This window comes from Leptodactylus fuscus, chromosome 1 (genome assembly GCF_031893055.1).
Source record: "Leptodactylus fuscus isolate aLepFus1 chromosome 1, aLepFus1.hap2, whole genome shotgun sequence".
In the NCBI taxonomy this organism is placed as follows: Eukaryota; Metazoa; Chordata; class Amphibia; order Anura; family Leptodactylidae; genus Leptodactylus; species Leptodactylus fuscus.
In genome coordinates this window covers 192,904,012-192,924,671 of record NC_134265.1, presented here as the reverse complement: position 1 = coordinate 192,924,671, position 20,660 = coordinate 192,904,012, and the positions used below count along the sequence as shown (strand labels likewise).

The window sequence follows — 20,660 nt, the reverse complement described above, 5'->3', positions numbered from 1 at the left end:
AACCGGAGGGGATTCTGACTACTCCCCTTCACACATTGCGGAAAAAAAATCTGCAGCGGAAATGTCGCAAACGCTTGTGTTTTTGCAGATCGCAGTAAGTCAATTATACCTACCCATACACTGGATTTTTTCTTTAGGTTTCACCTTCCCAGGCCTCCTGTCCCAGTCCTGTATTTTGTGAACAACCTCTTTAAATCCCCAGAAACCCCCTTAGACTTAGTAGACTGTCAGAAGCAAGTTAGGTATTAGCGTGCTACTTTTTTACTGGCCGCTGTGCAAGTTGCATATAATGGTACAGTATCTCCACCCTCAATAAAATTTAGGTAGAACTCCAATGTGTAATTATAATTATTACATAATCCTAAATTTCATTTATACTCTTTCATCTAAGTTCTGCAGGGCATTTCAATGTAACTAACTTAACAGTAACAATGGTACAGTCGATCATATTTTTCAATATATTAATGAAATTAGTAGAGAGTGTTACTGTTATATGTTTTACAGTGAAGGACTGAAGAGAAAACCATACCTGTTAGTAGTAGAAGACATTTGTGAAGCAAAGATTGTGGAAGAATAATGACAAAGAAGAATCTAAGAGAGGTCACGGTTTCCTTGACAGATGTGAACAAAGCATATGTTACAATAGTTCCTTCCTTAGGCTCCACGAGGGCAAAGCCTGGCCTTCTCAGAGCCCAAAATATTCATTTCCTGAAGAGATAGGAAACAGATGTCATTTATCTATCCTATATAAGCAAGAAGCACTTGCACCCAAATTTAAGATGTCTATCTTATGTAGTCTACATTAGGGGAAACTTCAAATGTTCTACTGATGTACATGCATTTTAGGAAGTGATATACTGAATGTGAAAAAGTACCAATCTTACAAGTGGTCATAAAAGTAGGAATATGTATATTTGCATTACAATAATTCTTACTGGACTGGTTACGATACAATTGTCAGTGAGCACTTTAGTCAATGGATAAAATTTTCTAATGTTTGTATATAGTTACAATGCAGTACACAGCAACTGAAATGCATCAGGTTTAGAAAAAATAAGTGAAAGATTTTGGAGAACAATTATACAGAGAGACTTTAAAGTCTGGCTTCCTTAACCCTTTAAGGACAGAGACTAGTCTGTACGTTAATGTTCGTTGACTTTTTTCATATTTTCCTTCCCCCTTCCAAAATTCATAACTTTGTATTTTCCTCTGTCGGCATAGGTAAGTGAGAGCTTATTCTTTGCATGCCGAGTTGTACTTTCATGTTCATTTTGAGGGGTCCGTGTGAAAAAAAGCACCACAAATCTATAATTTTTTACATTTTGTTTTTCTGGTGTTCACTCTGCATTAAAAGTTACATGGCAACTTACAACAAAGCCAAATTTTTGAAAATTAACAATTTTCTGGAGTTGTTTTGTTGACAGAGATACATTAGGACTCTTTATGTGAGGGGCAAGTTATACTTTTCATTGGTGCCAATGATTGGTATGTATGACTTTTTGATCACTTTTTATTGCTATTTTTTAAGGAAAACAAAGTGACCAGACTATTTGTACATTGCAGTAAATATATAATTTTCTTTTACGGCGTTCACGATATGGGGTAACTAACACTATATTTGGATAGTGCAGACTTATATGCATATAGAGATATCTAACATAGCTACTGATGTTGGTGGCTTCAAAAATTTGGCTTTCGACATGAAATTATTCTAGAAAAATGGTGCCCCAATATGAACATAGTACAAAGAGTCATCAAGACCAGGCTGCCAACATTTCAGACTACATACATCCACCTGTAAGTCCTGTGACTGACTTGAATTTTTCCCTATATATAAGCCTGAACATAAAAATGTATTCACTTTATTCAATAAAACTCCACCCAAAACACAAATTACAATATTATTTTATATGATATGATACTAGTAGAATACCCGCGGAAAATATGTTAAATTGTTGGTTATGCAAGCTAAAGTGAAATTTTTAGTGTCACACTGAAATTGACATTTTCAGACTGCTATAGTAAATCTTTTTTTTTTTCCACTTTAAGTTTTTAGTATTTTGCCATTTTACTAATTTGTCGTAACATTGAAGTGAAAAACAACTTTTTTTTATTTCAAAATTTTTATTGATTTTACATATTCAATACATATTATGTAGTAAAAACTATTACAACTATTTTAACCCCTTCCCGACATGCGCCGTAATAGTACGGCGCGTGTCGGGTCTGTAACTATGGCGACCGCCCGGGAGCCGGGCGGCCGTCATAGCCGCCGGGTGTCTACTGCTTTAAGCAGTAGACAACCGGCTCTAATGCCTCCGATCGGTCCCCGGACCGATCGGAGGCATTAACCCCTCCGGCGCTGATGTCAAAGGCGCCGGAGGCGCCATTTTCCCGGCGGCGCATGGGCGCCGCCATTTTGGCAGGGATCACCGGCTCCTGGAGCATGCTCCAGGGCCGACGTCACGCTTCCATGACAGCCGGGAGCCTTGTTAAAGGCTCCCAGCCGGTCTGCAAATTCTCTCTTTTGCAGGCTGGTGTATACAGCCTGCAAAAGAGATGATGATTTTTTGCAATGCATTGCAATGCTTTAGCATTGTAATGCATTGCATTAGTGATCAGACCCCCTGGGGTTCAACACCCCTAGGGGGTCTAATAAATGCAAAAATAAAAAATAAAAAAAAAAAGTAAAAAAAAATATAAAAAAATATAAAAAGTATTAAAAGTTCAAATCACCCCCCTTTCCCTAGAACAAATATAAAAGTAGTTAAAAACTGTGAAACACATACATGTTAGGTATCCCCGCGTCCGAAATCGCCCGCTCTACAAATCTATAAAAATATTTTTCCTGTTTGGTAAACGCCGTAGCAGGAAAAATAGTCAAAAGTGCCAAACCGCCGTTTTTTCACTGTTTTAATTCTGATAAAAATTTGAATAAAAAGTGATCAAAACAATAACATTTCCCGAAAATGGTAGAACTAAAAAGTACACCCGTCCCCGCAAAAAAAGACGCCCTATGCATCCCCGTACACCTATGTATAAAAAAGTTACGGCTGTCGCAATATGGCGACTTTTAGAAAAAAAAATTTTTAACACCGTTTTGGAATTTTTTTAGGGGTCAAAATGTAAATAAAACCATATAAATTTGGTATCCCCGGAATCGTACCGAAACACAGAATATAGGGGACATGTCATTTTGGCTGCACAGTGAACGCCGTAAAACCAAAGCCCGTAAGAATGTCGCAGAAATGCATTTTTTCTTCAAATCCACCCCATTCTGAATTTTTTTCCTGCTTCCCAGTACATTATATAGAATAATTAATGGTGGCATCATGAAGAAAAAATTGTCCCGCAAAAATTAAGACCTCATATGACTCTGGGAGCGGAGAAATAAAAAAGTTATGGGGTTTAGAAGGAGGGGAGTCAAAAACGAAAAACGAAAATCAAAAAATGCCATCGGCGGGAAGGGGTTAAGGAGCTGACATCTCAGTAATGAAAACCGCCTCACAGGCAGACTTGTGGAGTTGCCCATAGCAACCAATCAGAGCTCAGCTTTCACTTTACCTCAGCAGTTTCAGTGATGAAAGCTCCCTGTATAGTAAGCAATAATGACAATCTTACTATGAGGCAGTTTTTATTTATGGAGTGGTGTTGTGGTATTTGTGGGGTAGTGTTTGTGTTGTGTGTGTCTAGAATGGTCTGGTGTTTGTGTGGTGCGTTATGGCATTTGTGTGGTGTTGTACTTGTGGGTTGGTGTATGTATGCTGTCTGTGTGATGTTTACATGGTGTTTGTGAAATGTTTGTGTGCCACTTTAGCAGCGACTCTTTGGCGCCGTTGCTATAATCCGTCCCTGTCAGTCACAACTGTTGGTTTCCTCTTAGCACTTTCACTTTTCCCCATTATATGTATAGGGTCTAACTTCAGGGACCCCAATCTCACGACGGGGAGACATTAGCGAGATGTAAAGTGCGCAGTATTCTGCCCTTGTGGGTGGAGAGGGGTGTGTCCATTTAAATCAATGCAAAATGTCACGGACACAGCTAGTGTACGATGCTAATGTACGCACAAAATTTTTCACGGACATTAGCAGCGGACACTAGTTGTCGGACACCGACGGTAGTGTGAACACTTCCTTACGTGAAAATACTTATTTATAATAATAGCATCTCATCCTCTATCCCCAGCCCACAGGTTGCGCTATATAATGGCTTGGTTTCTCAGATTCAATTATGGTACATCCATCCAAATTGAGGCTATGTTTTTCATATAGTTATCAATATACTACAAAGAAGACTACTTGTGAATGAAATACAGCAAGTTTAAAGGGTCTTTCCAAGCTAAAAGTATTGGTAACCTATCTTACAGATAGTTTGTCAATATCAGATCTGTTAAAGTCTGACACCTTCCATTTCCATCGATCAGCTGATACACAAAGAATGGAGGAGGACACTGAGCTAACCTATAGCGAATCAGTTCAGCGACTACACAGAGAACACTGTTGTTTGCTTCCTTGTCCATTCTCTATCAGCTGCTGAAAACAGCTAATCGATGGTGGTTCCGGATCTTAAAAACCCACACATCCGATATTAGTGACTATCCTTAGGACAGGTCATCAATATTTTTAGCCCAGAAATCCCCTTTACTAGACTAGAATGAGTTTTATTAAGATCTACCTATAGACCATGATCTTCTTAGCCATTTGCAATGATCATTCAGAGGGCCGTAAAGAAGCTCTGGTAGACCAAAGGTCACTAGCTCATGCCTGATCATCAAGTATTCAGTTACTGCTGGACTTGACTGTCAGTTCCATGTGTGAAAGTCTGACCAGCTGTCCAACTAATATTCATAAACTGTTTCTCTCTATGCTGGTACTGGAGAGTATATTATAAGCAACATGTTAACTTCTCTTTGTACAACAAACAAATTCTAATCAAGTAAATGTAGCAATAAAATAAACTGTAAAGTTCAACTTAATAGTTATCAACGTGAAAAGGAACATGTTACAAAATAAAGCTAGTCTTCTTAAAGAGATTCTACCATTAAAATCTATTTTTTTGTCGATGACACGTAGGAAGAGCCTTAAGAAAGGCTATTCATCTCCTACCTTTAGATATCTTCTCCACGCCGCCGTTCGGTAGAAATCCCGGTTTTCATCGGTATGCAAATGAGTTCTCTTGCGGCATTGGGGACGTCCCCAATGCTGCGAGAGAACTCTCCAGCGCCGCCTCCATCTTCTTCAAGAATGGCCTCTCTGCACGTCTTCTTCTGGCGCTGGGGGTCAAAGTTCTAGACCTCAGGCACAGCCAACTGCGCATGCCCACAGGCCACAAGAAAATGGCTGCTTACTTACTGTGTAAGCGGCCATTTTTCCCCAGTGCTGTTTGACCGCTGGGGCCCGCCCCCAGTGCTGCTAGAGAACTAATTTGCATACCGACGAAAACCGGGATTTCTACCAAACGGTGGTGCGGAAAAGACATCTAAAGGTAGAAGAAGTATAGACTTTCTTAAGGCTATTCCTACGTGTCATTGACAAAAAATTTGATTTTAATGGTAGAATCCCTTTAAGGTTGCAGTATTTGGCAAACTGAAAAACTGAAACACAGTGTTTTTGTTGCAGATTTTGTTGCATTTTGTGAGTCATTGCCAAGAATGGCTACAAAAGGAATGGGAAATATCTAGGAAATTCTTATACTTCTAGCTTTTTGCTTAAAATTAATATGTAGCAATTTTCAAAAACCCATAGCTTTTCTGCAGCTTTTTTCCTGCAATGTGTTGCTGAGGTCAATGGAATCTCATTCACTTTGATGGCACTTAGCTTCCACAGCACACAAAAATACTGCATTTCTACAATATGGGGCCTTGGTCTAAATCACTAGACAAATGTGGCAAACAGCACGGTAGATAGATTTTTGGTGCAAATTATACCAGAATTTTGGTGCAATCTACTTGATAAATTTCCACCATTGACTCCAGTAAAAGAGGCAAAACCACTTAGTTTCCTAGTGCTCACAAGGGTACGTATGTATTCTCTCTGCTGATGCAAGTTATCTAGCCCAGTAAATTCATAAATATGGCAGTTTTCCATGGCTAAGGTGCAAAACATCCATTTTTTACGGTCATGTGAATCTAGCCTTAAAGGGGCTATCCAGGTTCCAAAAATTATCAACAAATACATCCACAGCAGTGCTAAGTCCTCATTGTTCCCTTAGGGTGCATGCACACTACGTAACGCCGGGCGTGTATCAGAGCCGTACACGCCGGCATTACAGCAGACTGCCGAACACTTCCCATTCACTTCAATGGGAGCGCTCGTAACAGCGGCGTTTACGAGCGCTCCCATTGAAGTGAATGGGAAGTGTTCGGCAGCCCTGCTGTAACGCCGGCGTGTACGGCTCTGATACACGCCCGGCGTTACGTAGTGTGCATGCACCCTTATACAGCCTATGCTTGGCTTTATTTTACTTGCTGTTCCTTTCCAATGATTCATCGCTCTCTGTGTACCCCTCCCTTCTCCACTCCCCTGCAGTTAAATCACATTTAACAAATCACTAGCACATATGGGGTCACATGCTGCTGTGATGTTTCGTTTACGCTGGGTTCACATCAGCGTTTGATGTCCATACTCAGGTTTCCGTCTTCTGCTGGCAGACCGGGTCCAGCCGTGAGCGCCGGTGAGTGTTTTATACTCTCCGCGGCGAAACCGTTTTTTTTAAACCGGACACAAAGTCCTGCATGTCGAACTTTGTGTCTGGTTAAAAAAAACTGGTTTCGCCGCAGAGAGCATAAAACGGTCACCGGCACTCACAGCTGGACACTTTTCAGACCCATTCAAATGAATAGGTTTGAAAAATGACTGCAAGTTTCCGTTTCCTGCCCAGTTTTGGGCAAGAAACGGAAACCTGTAAAAACGAAGACCCTGGGCACAGATGTGAACCAGCCCTTACTGGTTTTTCCCATAGCTCTTTTCACAGAAAATCTGCAGTCCTCTGCGGACTTTGTGAATTTATTATACCGGTGGGGAAACCGCTGGCATTTCTATAGGTATAATTGAGATGTTGTTGTTTTGGAAATTGCAGCATATCTGCTGCATGTATTTTTCCATAATGCGTGGATGGGATTTGCTCCACCTTACAAGGACTGTAAAATGCTGTGGCCAAACCATGGCATTTACTACATGTGGGGCTCCAGCCGTAGGGGGCATTCACACGGAGTAACGCCAGGCGTGTATTACAGCCGTACACGCCGGCGCTACGGCAGACTGCCGAACACTTCCCATTCACTTCAATGGGAGCGCTCGTAACAGCGGCGTTTACGAGCGCTCCCATTGAAGTGAATGGGAAGTGTTCGGCAGCCTGCTGTAGCGCCGGCATGTACGGCTGTGATACACGCCCGGCGTTACTCCGTGTGAATGCCACCTAAAGGGGTTTTCCCCCCCATCTCCCTGTTTCAGCAGCTTTGCATGCTGTCTCTTCTTCTCACTACCTGTATTCTCCCACCTCCCTTCCACGCTTGCTGAACGCTGTGAAGTTTAACACTTATACAGATCAGATAATATGCACATAGATAAGGGACAACAGACAAGGCTCTATCAGCAAATTGCAATTAGCTGAACTGAAATTTGAAGAACCTTATGGATACATACAATTTTATAAATGCAAACACACATGCATACAGTATATACTAATCTTAAAAAACCCCGTAAATATGCAAATAGTATACAGAAACAGGTGACATTCCAAGGACTGAAAAACAGAACCAAGAGCAAATACACCCCACATGGAGTATCTACAGAATCACTTTGTGTATGGTATCTCTGTAAGGAAACAGCAAACTGTAATTGCAGCCCAGCATGAATTCATCCAAACATCTATTATTAATGCTGCGGGATTCCCATTCTGGCTGCTAACTCTGTGCTCTTTCTATCTGCTCTTTCTATCTGCACTGCCACTGATCACAGAGAAATGGATGTATTTCTCTAGTACAGTATATTCTACTAGTAGTGGTGAGAGAACACTGTCTCATATCTACAGAATTTTAAGTAATTCTTCACCATTGAAGAGGGTGTATTACAGAGACTAGCTCTGTCCCTAGAGACGGCTTCAAAGCCAAGCTTTGCCAGAGGGGTCTGCAACATATTCTAAATACATATAGTGAAGGAAAGGTTAAATCAGGATTTTCATATTGGATGTTCACCCCTTCCTCACCACGGCTCCCGTCTTTCTCACTCGCATGGTTGCTCTTCTGTGCTATGATTTTTTCTGATGTGTGGTTACTCTTCCTTCCCTCACTACTTCTGAGTAAATCCAGTTACTGACCCCATTCAGTGTTTAACCTACTATCTACCAGACAGCACACAGGGAGACTGGTGACTGACATGCTATACAAAATGACTTTGTCTTCTCAAACAGACATATATTAAAATAAATGCTCTGAAATTCATGCTGCTGGTGCTTGGAACCTTTTCAGATTTAGGGTTAGTTCACACATAAAAACCACCTGGCTTATTTTGGTCCTGAAAAAAAACGCTTCCTAATTAGGAACCGGTTTTTTGACCTTGAGGCATATTTTGGAGCGTTTTCTGGAGCAGTTTTTAGTAAAAACTGCTTCAGAAAATGCCAGGCGGTTTTCCCCTCCCCTAAAGTGAATGGACTGTTAAAAAAAAAACCGCTATGCATTTTCGGTCGCGTTTTTTGCAAAAAACACTAGATGTTTTTCACCTCCCATTCACTTCTACTGCTTTCCTCAGGAATCCGCCTGAAGAAAGGTCATGTCGCTTTTTTTTTCTGCTAGCAGAAAAGCGAAAGCTAGCGGTCTCCATAGACCACCATTGTATAGAGGCAGATTTTGAGGCGAAATCCGCTGTCAAAATCTGCCTCATTGCCCCTGTGTGAACTAGCCCTAAGAGACCTGTGATACATGGTCAGGAAGGAGTCAGTACTCAGTTATGGGGCAGCTCTGGATGACTGGGGACCATTCATTAAAATTGATGCTTTATCTGTCCAAAAAGAGAATAGAGAATAGAACTCACAAACTCAGCTGCCAGTCTAAGGCTAAGGCCCATCCCATCCACTTTGCAAGTATTCTAAAACCCCGCGAAGGGAAAGTTGTTTGTTTTCCTCATTTGAGCCTGACCTCTTAACCCCTTCCCGACATCCGCCATACTAGTACGGCGAATGCTGGGTGTTTATAGATGGCGGCCGTTCAGGAGCCTGGCAGCTACCATAGCCGCATGGTGTCTGCTGTTTTATACAGCTGACACCCGGCACGTGCCCGAGGTGCCATTTTACCGGCGGCGTGTAGGTGTTGCCATTTTCCTGGAGATTGCCTGCACCCGGAGCAAGCTCCGGGGTCTGCGTCCTGTTTCTATGGCAGCCTTGGCAGGCTCCCAGGCCTATCATTCAATATGTTCTATTGCAGGCAACTCTATGTAGCCTGCAATAGAACTGCCAGATTTTTGCAACGCAATGCATTGCATTAGTGATCAGACCCCCTAGCGATCAAGACCCCCAGGGGATCTAATAAATGCAAAAATAAATAAATAAATAAAACATTTTAAAAAAAATTAAAAAGTATTACCCACCATTCCCTAGAACACATATAAAAGTACTTAAATACTTTGAAACACATACCCAAAAATGCCCGGTCTACAATTCTATTAAAATATTTTTCCTGTACGATAAACGCCGTAGTGCGAAGCTGCAGTTTTTTTCACTGTTTTGCCTCTGATAAAAATTTCAATAAAAATTGATCAGAGCAATAGACATTGCTCAAAATGTTATAATGAAAAAGTACACCTGTTCCCGCAAAAAAAAGACGCCCTATGCATCCCCATATAGTATAAAAAAGTTACGGGTGTCAGAAAATGGCGACTTTTAGAAAAAAACATTTTTGGCACAATTTTGGATATTTGTTAAAGGGATCCTATCATTAAAAGTCATTTTTTCCTGGGTACCACGTAGGAATAGCCTTAAAGGCTATTCGTCTCCTACCTTTTGTCGTCTTCTCCGCGCCCCTGTTCGCTTACAATCCTGGTTCTTGTCGGTATGCAAATGAGTTCTCTCGCAGCATTGGGAGCGGTCCTCCGCGCTCAGACAACATTGGGGGTGGCCCCAATGCTGCAAGAGAACTCACTCCAGCGCTGCCTCCATCTTCGTCAGGAACATCATCTTCACCATCTTCTTCCGGCTGGTTCAAAGTGAACAGCATACGCAAGTCAGCTCTGCCCGCGGGGCGGCCATTTTTTTGGTGGTCGGCCTACAGAGACCTACAGGAGTGTACTGCACATGCACGCATATGCGGCCAGCCACCAAAAAAATGGCCGCCAGCACGTGAAGTTGACTCTGCTCGCGCCCCGTGGGCAGAGCCGACTTGCGCATGCGTTTCACTTTGAACCAGCCAGAAGAAGACGGTGAAGACGACGTTACTGACAAAGATGGAGGAGGCGCTGGAGCAAGTTTTCTCGCAGCATTGGGGCCGCCCCCAATGTTTTCATACCGACAAGAACCGGGATTGTAGGCGAACGGGGGCGCGGAGAAGATGACAAAAGGTAGGAGACGAATAGCCTTTCTTAAGGCTATTCCTACGTGGTACCCAGAAAAAAATGACTTTTAATGATAGGATCCCTTTAAGGGGTTAAAACTAAAATACAACCTTGCTGATCACCCTGTGGACACTGTCCCAAAAATCCCTCAGCTTAGCACACTCCCAGAAAATGTGCAGAAGAGTCCCCTCTTCTGAGCCACTGCACAAACACGTAGGAGAAAAGGACAGGAAAAACTTGTGTAATTTAGATGGAACATGTTACCATCTGGTTAAAACTTTGTATCCTGCCTCTTGTTACTTGCTGGCTATTGAATTCTAGTGCGCAAACTCAAGAATTCTGGCACACTGCAAGTCAGAGAATGATAAGTTTAGGTCTGCCTAGCCAGGTAGGAGGGTCTATGATTCGGAGGAGGGGAGATCAAGAGCAGGTAAAAATCAGAGAGGGAATGCCTGACCAGGCTGGACCCAGAACAGGCCTTCTCAAACTTCGAGAACGGTCTATCATAGCTCGGGGAATTGGGCAACAACGAAAGGAAGTGATTAAGCTGAAGGCCCCGCCACAGGCGGTTTTAAAACAAAGAGGAAAACACCAAAACACAATCTGTCAATAGGAGAGAGACAATCAATCTCCAATACTCAGATGTGGAGAATGTAGGGTGAACAGTGGAAAAACAAGAGGATAAATAGGGAAACAGTAACAAAATATGCAAGAAACGGGAGAAGGGTGGGATGTAGGGGGTTGCTCCTGACGCAGTAGGGCTACACTTGCTGCATAAGTAATATTCACAGTAAAACTGTAGAACTGTAGTTTCGAGCATAAAAGAGAAAGACAAGGTCACGGAGGTAGAAAAGGAACTTTGGAAGAGGCAGTTTAAAATGAGGGCTGAAAGGCAGAAGAATAGTAAAAGACATTACAAACTGCCACACTTACTGGTGGGTATTGTTATCCTGCCAGAGAGCTGCAATCATGTCCTCCATCCTCATGATATGCAGGATCTTCCGTAGTCAATCCGACATGGACGGAGGGGAGGTAGACTTCCAATGATGGGGAATGACGGACCTAGCCACGATCGGCATTAAGCCAACTAATTTGCAAGACACAATTCCACCAGACGGGCACAATTCCGCCAGACGGGCACAATTCCACCAGACATGTAACACAAGTGCCCCTTTCTGAGGAACAATGCCAACTCTGAGCGGAGACTGTTGGGAAAATGCTATGGAGGACAGAGGGGACTCTGTACCACCTAGAAGAAATACTAGGAGATGGAAAACTTATGGCAGGAGCGGAAGGCAGTGAGCCACACATCAGGCAGAAAGGTAGTCCCAAACTCCCTTTTCCAGCCAGTTACAAATGGAGGCAGGGGTCAACCAGGGCCTGTAGGTAAGAGGTCTTAGATTAGAGAGATTGGGTGAAGAGGCATCCTAGTGTTTACACAGTGCCTCTCAGACTGAGAGAAGGGTCAATGTTTTTCGTCAGAGAGTAATAGAAATAGTGAAGTTGGAGGTATTGTCAGTGTGTGGTCAACTTTCTATGCTCCAGAGGCACTAACTCAAGATAAGGCAGTAAGGTGGTGGGAGACAGTACTTTAAGAAGTGTAAGGGGAGACTGATTGACAGGGCGGGCCAGGAAGGGGGAGTTTAAAGCTACAGGGAAGTCTGCAAAAGTTGTGTGTTTTGTAAGAAATAATATTGCTAAGCTGAACTTCAGCCCCAATGAACACCTTCTGCAAGTATTAAAACATAGATTACAAGTCAGACCTAATACTATTTTGGGTCAACAAAAGCAGATCCACAATGGTGTGGTAAGCATCAGGAGTGTACCTTGGGTGGGGCAACAGAGTCATGTGTCCCAGGTGCTGGTTGTCAGCCACTTGTAGGTATTTAGATACAGAATGGGGACAGTGAAATGAACCTTAGCCCCAGGTGATACAAAGCCTAACTACAACTCCGGGTGAGCATCTACATAGGAGTGCAGGCTGGTACTGCAGCCATCTTTTAGTACCTTTGAAATGTGACACAAAAAGCAAAAATGATATATGTAAATAACAGAAATAATATCCAATTGGTGACATGAATACTTTTATGTCACTTTATTTCCAGACACTCTATTTTGGTTCTAGACACATGATACTTGAAAAAAGCGTATGAAGTGAAATATATATTTGCTTTGACACAAAGTTTGTTCCATAAAACATACATAAAAAAGCTTGTGGTGTGGATAGCAATACAAGTGAACATATGACATGCCCTCTGTCGCAATGCGCAAGCCAAGCTACACTGAATACCTACCAAGCTGTTAGTGTCATTTCAGCCAAGTATATTCACAAAGTGTGTTTGTGAGAATATGGGATCATTTTGCTAGACTGACTGTGTTATAGGGAAATATGTAAATGGCCCATGTATTATTCTAGCACCCAAAGTCCAAAGAAATGGACTTTATCTATGCAATTAAGGCAAAATTTTAAAAAAAAGATGGTTATAATTCCCCTAGTAACAAGATGCCATTTTATCACTAGGGACAAGACCGGATACTAAGGCCAATAACTTCACTTATAAATAGGTATTTTACATATATGTTCCATAGTGAACCACTAAACAATGTTTGTAATAAATATGTTCCTACTGTATTTCTCAGAAAATAAGACAGGGTCTTATGGTATATTATTTTTTTCTGCAAAAAAAGAGCTAGGTCTTAATTTTTTCTATGAGCAATAATCACACATTTTATCGCTTTTTGTTAAAATTTTTATCAAAGGTGAAACAGCAAAAAAACAGCAGTTCAGCACTTTTGATTTTTTCTTCCCGGTTCGGCATTCAGCAAGAAAGGTAAAGAGGGATAGTTAATCTTCTTTGGAGGAAAGGGAGGATTATGGACTGGCACACCAACAAGGCCCACCATCAGAGTGGACTCATTGTGGGCATTTACACTGGGTCTCCGCTGTACATTATAGCGGAGACCCAGTATGGTAGCCACTCTGCAACAGAGCAGCCGCCATCTTTAAGGACCCAGCATCCACTGTAATCACACAGCAGAAGTTGGGAAGGGGTTAAACCAGCTAGGGTTTATTTTTGGAGCAGGGCATATATTTCAAGCCTGCACCAAAAAACCTAGAAAAGCTTGTTAGAGCTTCTTTCTGGGTAGGTCTTATTTTTGGAGAAACATGGTTGTATATAAGTGACTAAAATAGGAGTGTGTTGCTGTCTGCATTTAATATGGCATTGAATTGTAGGTCTTAACGATTATAATTTAAATCTAAGTTGCAATTAATTGGGCATTTTACCTCAATTACCATTAATGGCAATTACTTAGGCCACGGAGGCAGAGAACAAGGATCATTGTCGGACCCTGGGGGGTTCGTTACATTGCTTTCTATGTTTGGACACCTTCAATCGGTCTCTTCGAAATGTACTCTAGATAAGACTCGACAATTAAAACCAAAATCATGATTGATTGATTATTTTACCTCAATTGCAACTAAAGAACGATTATTTTAGGACAATCCAATCCAAAAACAATAATTTACAGCATGGAGCGGTTTCCATATAAAACTTCGCTTTTATTCACACAATTAAAATTACATCAGCAACGAATTGAAGCTACTGTTAATGCGTTTTGGCGGACAGCCTTAGTCATAGCATACCACATTGACACATGTGGCTCTCTTTATAGCGCTACTTCCAATGGTCACACATATACATGTATAACTCCTCCCCCACATAAATTAACTATTGCATTAAAACTATAGTAAAATCAGCTGTAGTCACATAACTTCTCTGCTATTGATATATCACATCCTGTCTTATATTCATACCTTCTGGTGTTTGTGTTTTTAGTGTGAAAATCCAGAATGTTTCACTTGCTAGCAATTTCTGCCTTGAATCTCCTTCCTTTAGAAGCTTGTGGATTTTCTCAATGCCCTTGAACCTAAAAGATCTACAATACTCACGATGCACCTGTGCAAAATGTTTAGATGGCATGGAAGCATTCACTGCATTGGGATTAACTGCTTCTAATAGATGCCAACGTATTCTTATTTGTAGTAGACATAATGTACATCCCACATATTGTAAATTACAAGCAACACAGGTTATTACATATATTACATATTCTGTGTTGTAATTCATATAATTTTTTTTATCTTATAGGATGTTCCTGTGACGCTTGATTGAAAATGGCGAGATTTTTCTGCATAATTACATGCAGAAATTACATTTATTATGTCCACATTAAATGTATGAGATGTGTAATTTATACATCTAGGATATGTGTAATGTTTAAAGAGGACCTTTCATCAGATCGGGCACATGCAGTTTTATATACTGCTGGAAAGCTGACAGTGCGCTGAATTCCCGATCTGTGCCCGGTGTAAAGCGCTATCGGTCCCGGTACCGTAGGGCTTTACAGTCAGAAGGGCGTTTCTGACACTTAGCCAGGAACGTCCTTCTGCCTCGCGGCGCCTATCGCGCTGTACTGTGGAGCAGGGAGGAACTCCCCCCTCCTGATAATACTAGTCTATGGACGAGCTGTGTGAGCAGAGGGAGGGGGGCGTTCCTCCCTGCTCACACTGTACAGCGCGATAGGCGCCGCGAGGCAGAAGGACGTTCCTGGCTAACTGTCAGAAACGCCCTTCTGACACTAAAGTGCTACGGTACCGGGACCAATAGCGCTTTACACCGGGCACAGATCAGGAAAGCCGATAGTGCGCTGAATTCAGCGCACTGTCAGCTTTCCAGCAGTATATAAAACTGCCTGTGCCCAATCTGATGAAAGGTCCTCTTTAATGAGTGCTGTATGCATCTACTATAGGAATGACGTGTGTGCTGTATACATCTAACGCATGTGATGTGTAATATATGTCTACCGTATGCGATGTGTGACATATACGGTTAATATGTGAGGAACATGGGTGCTGTATGCAACTAATATTTAACCTCTTCCCAACATTCTTTGTACTATTACAAAGAGTATTGAGGAGCAATGAACTAGTGGTCAGACCATCTGGGGTTTCAAGACACCTAGAGGGTCTAAAAAAATAAAATAAAAACTTATATATAATGAACTAAAAGTTCATGTCACCCCCCTTTTCCTAGGTCACATATAAAAGTAAATAAAGTAAAACACATTATGTATCCCCAGGTCCAAAAATACCTGGTGTACAACTTTATAAAAATATTTTCCTTTTCAATGAATGCTGTAGCAGGAAAAAAAAATAGCTGAGATACCGAGTTTTTTTTTTTTTTTACTGTTTTGCCTCCCATCAAAATTTGAATATAAAGCGATTAAAACAACAGACATTCCCCATAGTTAAAAGTACATCTGGCCCTGCAAATAAAGACGCCATAAGAATCCCCATATAGGGTAATATTAAAACGTTATGTGTATAAAAGTGTAGCCCTCGCCAAGAAATTTTTTTGGCAAATATATGTGTAGTCTATGAGTGGTGTATGTACTACATACGGTACATGTAGAATAAGTGAGGTGTGTCAAATACATGTAGTGTGCTCACACATCTGTGCATCTCAAATGATTGAGCGGCTTGTACATGGACAGTGTGTAATATGTGATCATGCTTATGATGTGAGTGCTGTGTATGCATTCTGTGTATGTTTATAATGAATCAGTGGTGTATATGAAGCATGTGTCTGTAGTGGGATATAGTACATATTATAATTTTCAGTGTTGCAGAGAATGTGTCAGACGAACCTTATACATCGAATCTTTGTCAGTGTCTGCACTGCTTGGACTCATAGTGATCCTGACCTTAAACTGTATTAAATTCACGAAACAGATGTGAATAATATGATTTCCTCATGGGTGAAGATTGCAAAAGAGACAACTTGTGGTTGGGGCAGTTCAACTAAAAAAAAACATGTCAGAAAATTTCAGATTTATGCAGATCCTAGTTAAGCTTTAATTGGAGAAGACTAAAGCCGGTTGCATACAATGTCATCCGTGTGTTGGCCATGCTTCTGCGCCCCTTTCATTCAATGAATAGATGCTGCGGAAGCAGGGTTGCAAAATCAGACAGGAATAGGACCTGTTCCATACTATGCAGCCCGGACTATCATCCTGCACGTGTCTGTGTTATTCATGGTCATGTGTACAGGCCCATAGAAATGAATGGATCAGTGTGCTATCTGGGAAAAAGAGCAAGACAGTGTGAACACTAGCAAAATGTCTAATGTTGAATAATAAATCTAAAATATCTTTAGATTGTCTAATCTAACTGTAAAATACTATTTGATGGCTTAGTTTTTGACAAAAAAAATGCTATTTGTGCATACATTAGGGAGAATTATGGTACAGAAAGGAACTTGTATAGATTAAAGCTACATTCTAACATCACAAGCACCTGCACACAGATGAAACCCTGTGTACACATGGCCACATAACTTTGCACAACTATACAGATGTTTACCTATATAATCGTGTATCACTGCCTGCCACATGCAGGGGTGGTTTCATCCACATGCAGCTGCCACAAATTGGAATGCATGCTAACTGATTTATTACTATTGTACATTATATAGCATCATTATCTCCTCTACTTGTGCACAGAAATTGTATTCACTGTCTTCCCTGTCTCCATGGGACTCATATTCTAACTTTTCTATGTAAGAAATACACACATGCTAAAGCTTATTCCCAAGGAAGCAAATAAACTAATGCATCACAGTACAAGCTCCAGGTTACATTGAATTCATATCCTTTATGCATGAAAATGACTGTGTTTTGTGTAGTCTTCGATTTATAGGTGATTGAAACATAACTACAAGAAATAGTTATAAAAGCTAAGAAACATATATATTAAAAAAATGTTGTTTGAACTCTCTTCTAATAAAATGTTTATTAGAAACATAGCAGGAATTTGCCCCAGAGACGTGGTAGCCAATAGATTGTAAACACTTCAGTGAGGGATCAAAACATAGAAGGCTGACAGGAGATTAGAAGCGCTCGTCGCTCAATGTCTGGATTGATGTGCAAAATCACAGCCCATGTGATTCCTAGGCTAGTTTTCTGTCAGTCTCTGAGACTAAACAACCTCCAGTTCCCATATATTGCTACAGTGCTTACAGCACACGCTACTGTCTACTTCAGCCATTTACACTGAGGTTTTGTGATTTAAATTAGATTTATTTGTTGTATATTTAATTAAGATGGTAATGTGGAAACTATACCTGTATATACTCGAGTATAAGCTGACCCGAATATAAGCCAAGGCCCCTAATTTTACCACGAAAAACTGGGAAAACTTATTGACTCGAGTATAAACCTGGGGGGGGGGGGATGCAGCAGCTACTGGAAAATTTCAAAAATTAAAATGGTCGGAGTTTTTGGGTGCAGTAGTTGCTAAGTGCTGGGGAAGGGGAGGGGGTGTTTTGGTTGTGTGTCTGCCCCTTCCCTGAGCTTGAGGACAGTTTTTTTTTCCCCCACTTGGAATTCAGCCTGGCTGAATATAGGGTATTTGCAGTACTCCTATTAACCCCTTCCCAACAGAATAGGAGCACTGCACATACCCTATATTCAACCTGGCTGTAGTCAGGCTGAATTCCAAGTGGGGGGTAAAAAAAACAAGTCTCAGGGAAGGGGCAGTTAGACAACTTTTTTTTTCCCACATAAGGGGTTTATCGTACAGGAAAAATATTTTTATAGATTTGTAGACCGGGCGTTTTCGGACACAGGGATGCCTAACGTGTATGAGTTTCACAGTATTAGTTTTATATGTGTTCTAGGGAAAGGGGGAGGATTTGAATTTTTAATACTTTATTTCTTTTTTTTTTTATTTTGCATTTATTAGACCCCCCAGGGGTCTTGAACCCTAGAACCCCAGGGGTCTAAAAATCATCATTTCTTTTGCTGGCTGTATAGAACAGCCTGCAAAAGAAAAGCACTGCGGGCCGGGGAGCCTTTACAGAAGCGCTGAGGGGAATCCCCGGAAGGAGCGCTGAGGGGCGGACCTGAAGGGGAACTGGAGCCGGCAGAAGCGCTGAGGGGAATCCCCGGCTGCCAGGCCACAGTTCCCCTTCAGGTCCGGCCGCTGAGGTCTTCCTTCAGGTCCGCAATCTGCGCTCCTGCCGGCCCCAAGGGATCTCCCTCAGCACTTCAGGTCGGCCCTTGAGAGAGTGGTCGCGCCCGGTACCCTCCTCTCTCCAGGGGCATGGAGGTGCCTGCCGCCTCCCTGCAGAGGTTCCACTCGGAGCTTCAAATTTCCACCTGTGGAGGGCATCTTCGCTGTAACTCTTAAGCTACCTTCACACGGAGTAACGCCGGGCTTGTAAAAATCCTCATTCACAGCTGTACACGCGAGCGCTGCGGAAGGCTCCCAAACACTTCCCATTCACTTCAATGAGAGCGCTTGTAAAGCCGGCGTTACAAGCGCTCCCATTGAAGTGAATGGGAAGTGTTCGGGAGCCTTCCACAGCGCTTGCGTGTATGGCTGTGAATGAGTATTTTAACAAGCCCGGCGTTACTCCTTGTGAAGGCATCCTTACAGTGGAGATGCCGGAGCTCATGAGTTGTAAGAGTTACAACGTAGGTGCCGGTTGCCATGGCGATCGCTCTGGAGCAGAGCGGCGCCATTATAGCTACAGACCCGACATACATGACACTCCTGAAATGCTGTTCATTTCAAACTGCAGAAGTATTTACGGTACTTCTGCTAGCAGGCCCGGAACGCAGACACATGCCGGGTGCGGGCCTGAGGTTACATGGCCACGTAACCCCGCGTGTGATAAAGCAGTGTATGTGTGTGTGTGTGTGGGGGGGGGGGGGGGGTCTGCATTCCGGGCCTGCTAGCAGAAGTACCATAAGTACTTCTGCAGTTTGAAATGAACAGCATCGCCAGGAGCGTGGCGATGCTGAGATCCTGGCACCCGCCCCGGTGTGTGTATGCCGGGTCCGGGTGCCGGGTCTGTAGGTATTATATTGCTGAATTACCGTAATGACGCAAGTATAAGCCGAGGCTAACTTTTCAGCACAAAAACTGTGCTGAAAAACTCGGCTTATGCTCGAGTATATACTGTATGTCTCTAATTTATATGAATTAAAATAAGCAGTCCCAACTGTGTTCATCAAGAAAATATACAGCTAGTATACAAGTTAAGACATGCATTTACATGAGACTTAGGGAGCATTCACACGGCGTAACGTCCCGCGAGATTTGGCACGTGTACGCCGCGTGACCCTTTGTGTGCCGTACACGCTCCCATTCATTTCAATGGGAGCGGGGCGCGTATGCGCCGCACTAGTTTGCGGCCGTGAATAAATGCACGGCTGCAAACTAGCGCGGCGCATACGCTCCCCGCTCCCATTGAAATGAATGGGAGCATGTACGGCACGCAAAGGGTCACGCGGCGTACACGTGCCAAATCTCGCGGGACGTTACGCCGTGTGAATGCTCCCTTAGATAGCAAACATGGGATGACAATGGCCATGCTAAACATGGCACAGATGGTACATGGAGGACATCTCTGTGCTACCCTTGCCTCCTTAGCTCTATTCACTGAAGTCATGGACCGAAAACAGACAAGAATAGGATATGTCCTGACTTTTTGCCCTGGCTGTGAAAATACTCGGTCGGGAGTATGATGCCATACAACTTACTGGCCTTATCTGGTTTTTATCACTACTTTTGTCATGAACATCTAATTTTGAAAAAGATATTGCCAGAGCTTTCAAGTCAGTAAGCTAAACTCTCTGACTTTAAGGGCCCGTTCCCACGGAGTAACGCGTCACTCATTCTGATACGTAAACACGTGTCAGAGTGAGCGCTTCAAAACAGAATCCCATTGACTTCAATGGGTTCCGTCTTACTCGCGCTACACATTTAAAGAGGACCTTTCACCACTTTTGGGCACATGCAGTGTTATATACTGCCAGAAAGCCGACAGTGCGCTGAATTCAGCGCACTGTCGGCTTTCCCGATCTGTGCCCGGTGTGAAGAGCTTACGGTGCCGGTACCGTAGTGCTCTATGGTCAGAAGGGCGTTTCTGACCATTAGCCAGAGACGTCCTTCTGCCTCGCGGCGCCAATCGCGCTGTGCTGTGGAGCGGGGAGGAACGCCCCCTCCCTCTGCTCACACAGCTCGTCCATAGACGAGTACTATCAGGAGC

General features: G+C 42.5%; 1 protein-coding gene across 2 annotated transcripts in view; it reads right to left on the bottom strand.

Annotated features, from left to right (window-relative positions):
- HOMER3 (homer scaffold protein 3) overlaps nucleotides 1-20,660 on the bottom strand; it is a 125,247-nt gene that overhangs the window by 77,673 nt on the left and 26,914 nt on the right. Inside the window, exon 2 of one of the 2 annotated variants that reach the window (XM_075280786.1) lies at nucleotides 530-708. The exons of the other annotated variant lie outside the window; for it this stretch is intronic. Coding sequence (XP_075136887.1) covers nucleotides 530-549 — 20 coding nt within the window. The 5' untranslated portion in view covers nucleotides 550-708. The remainder of the gene's footprint in view (nucleotides 1-529; nucleotides 709-20,660) is intronic. 2 annotated transcript variants of the gene reach the window in all.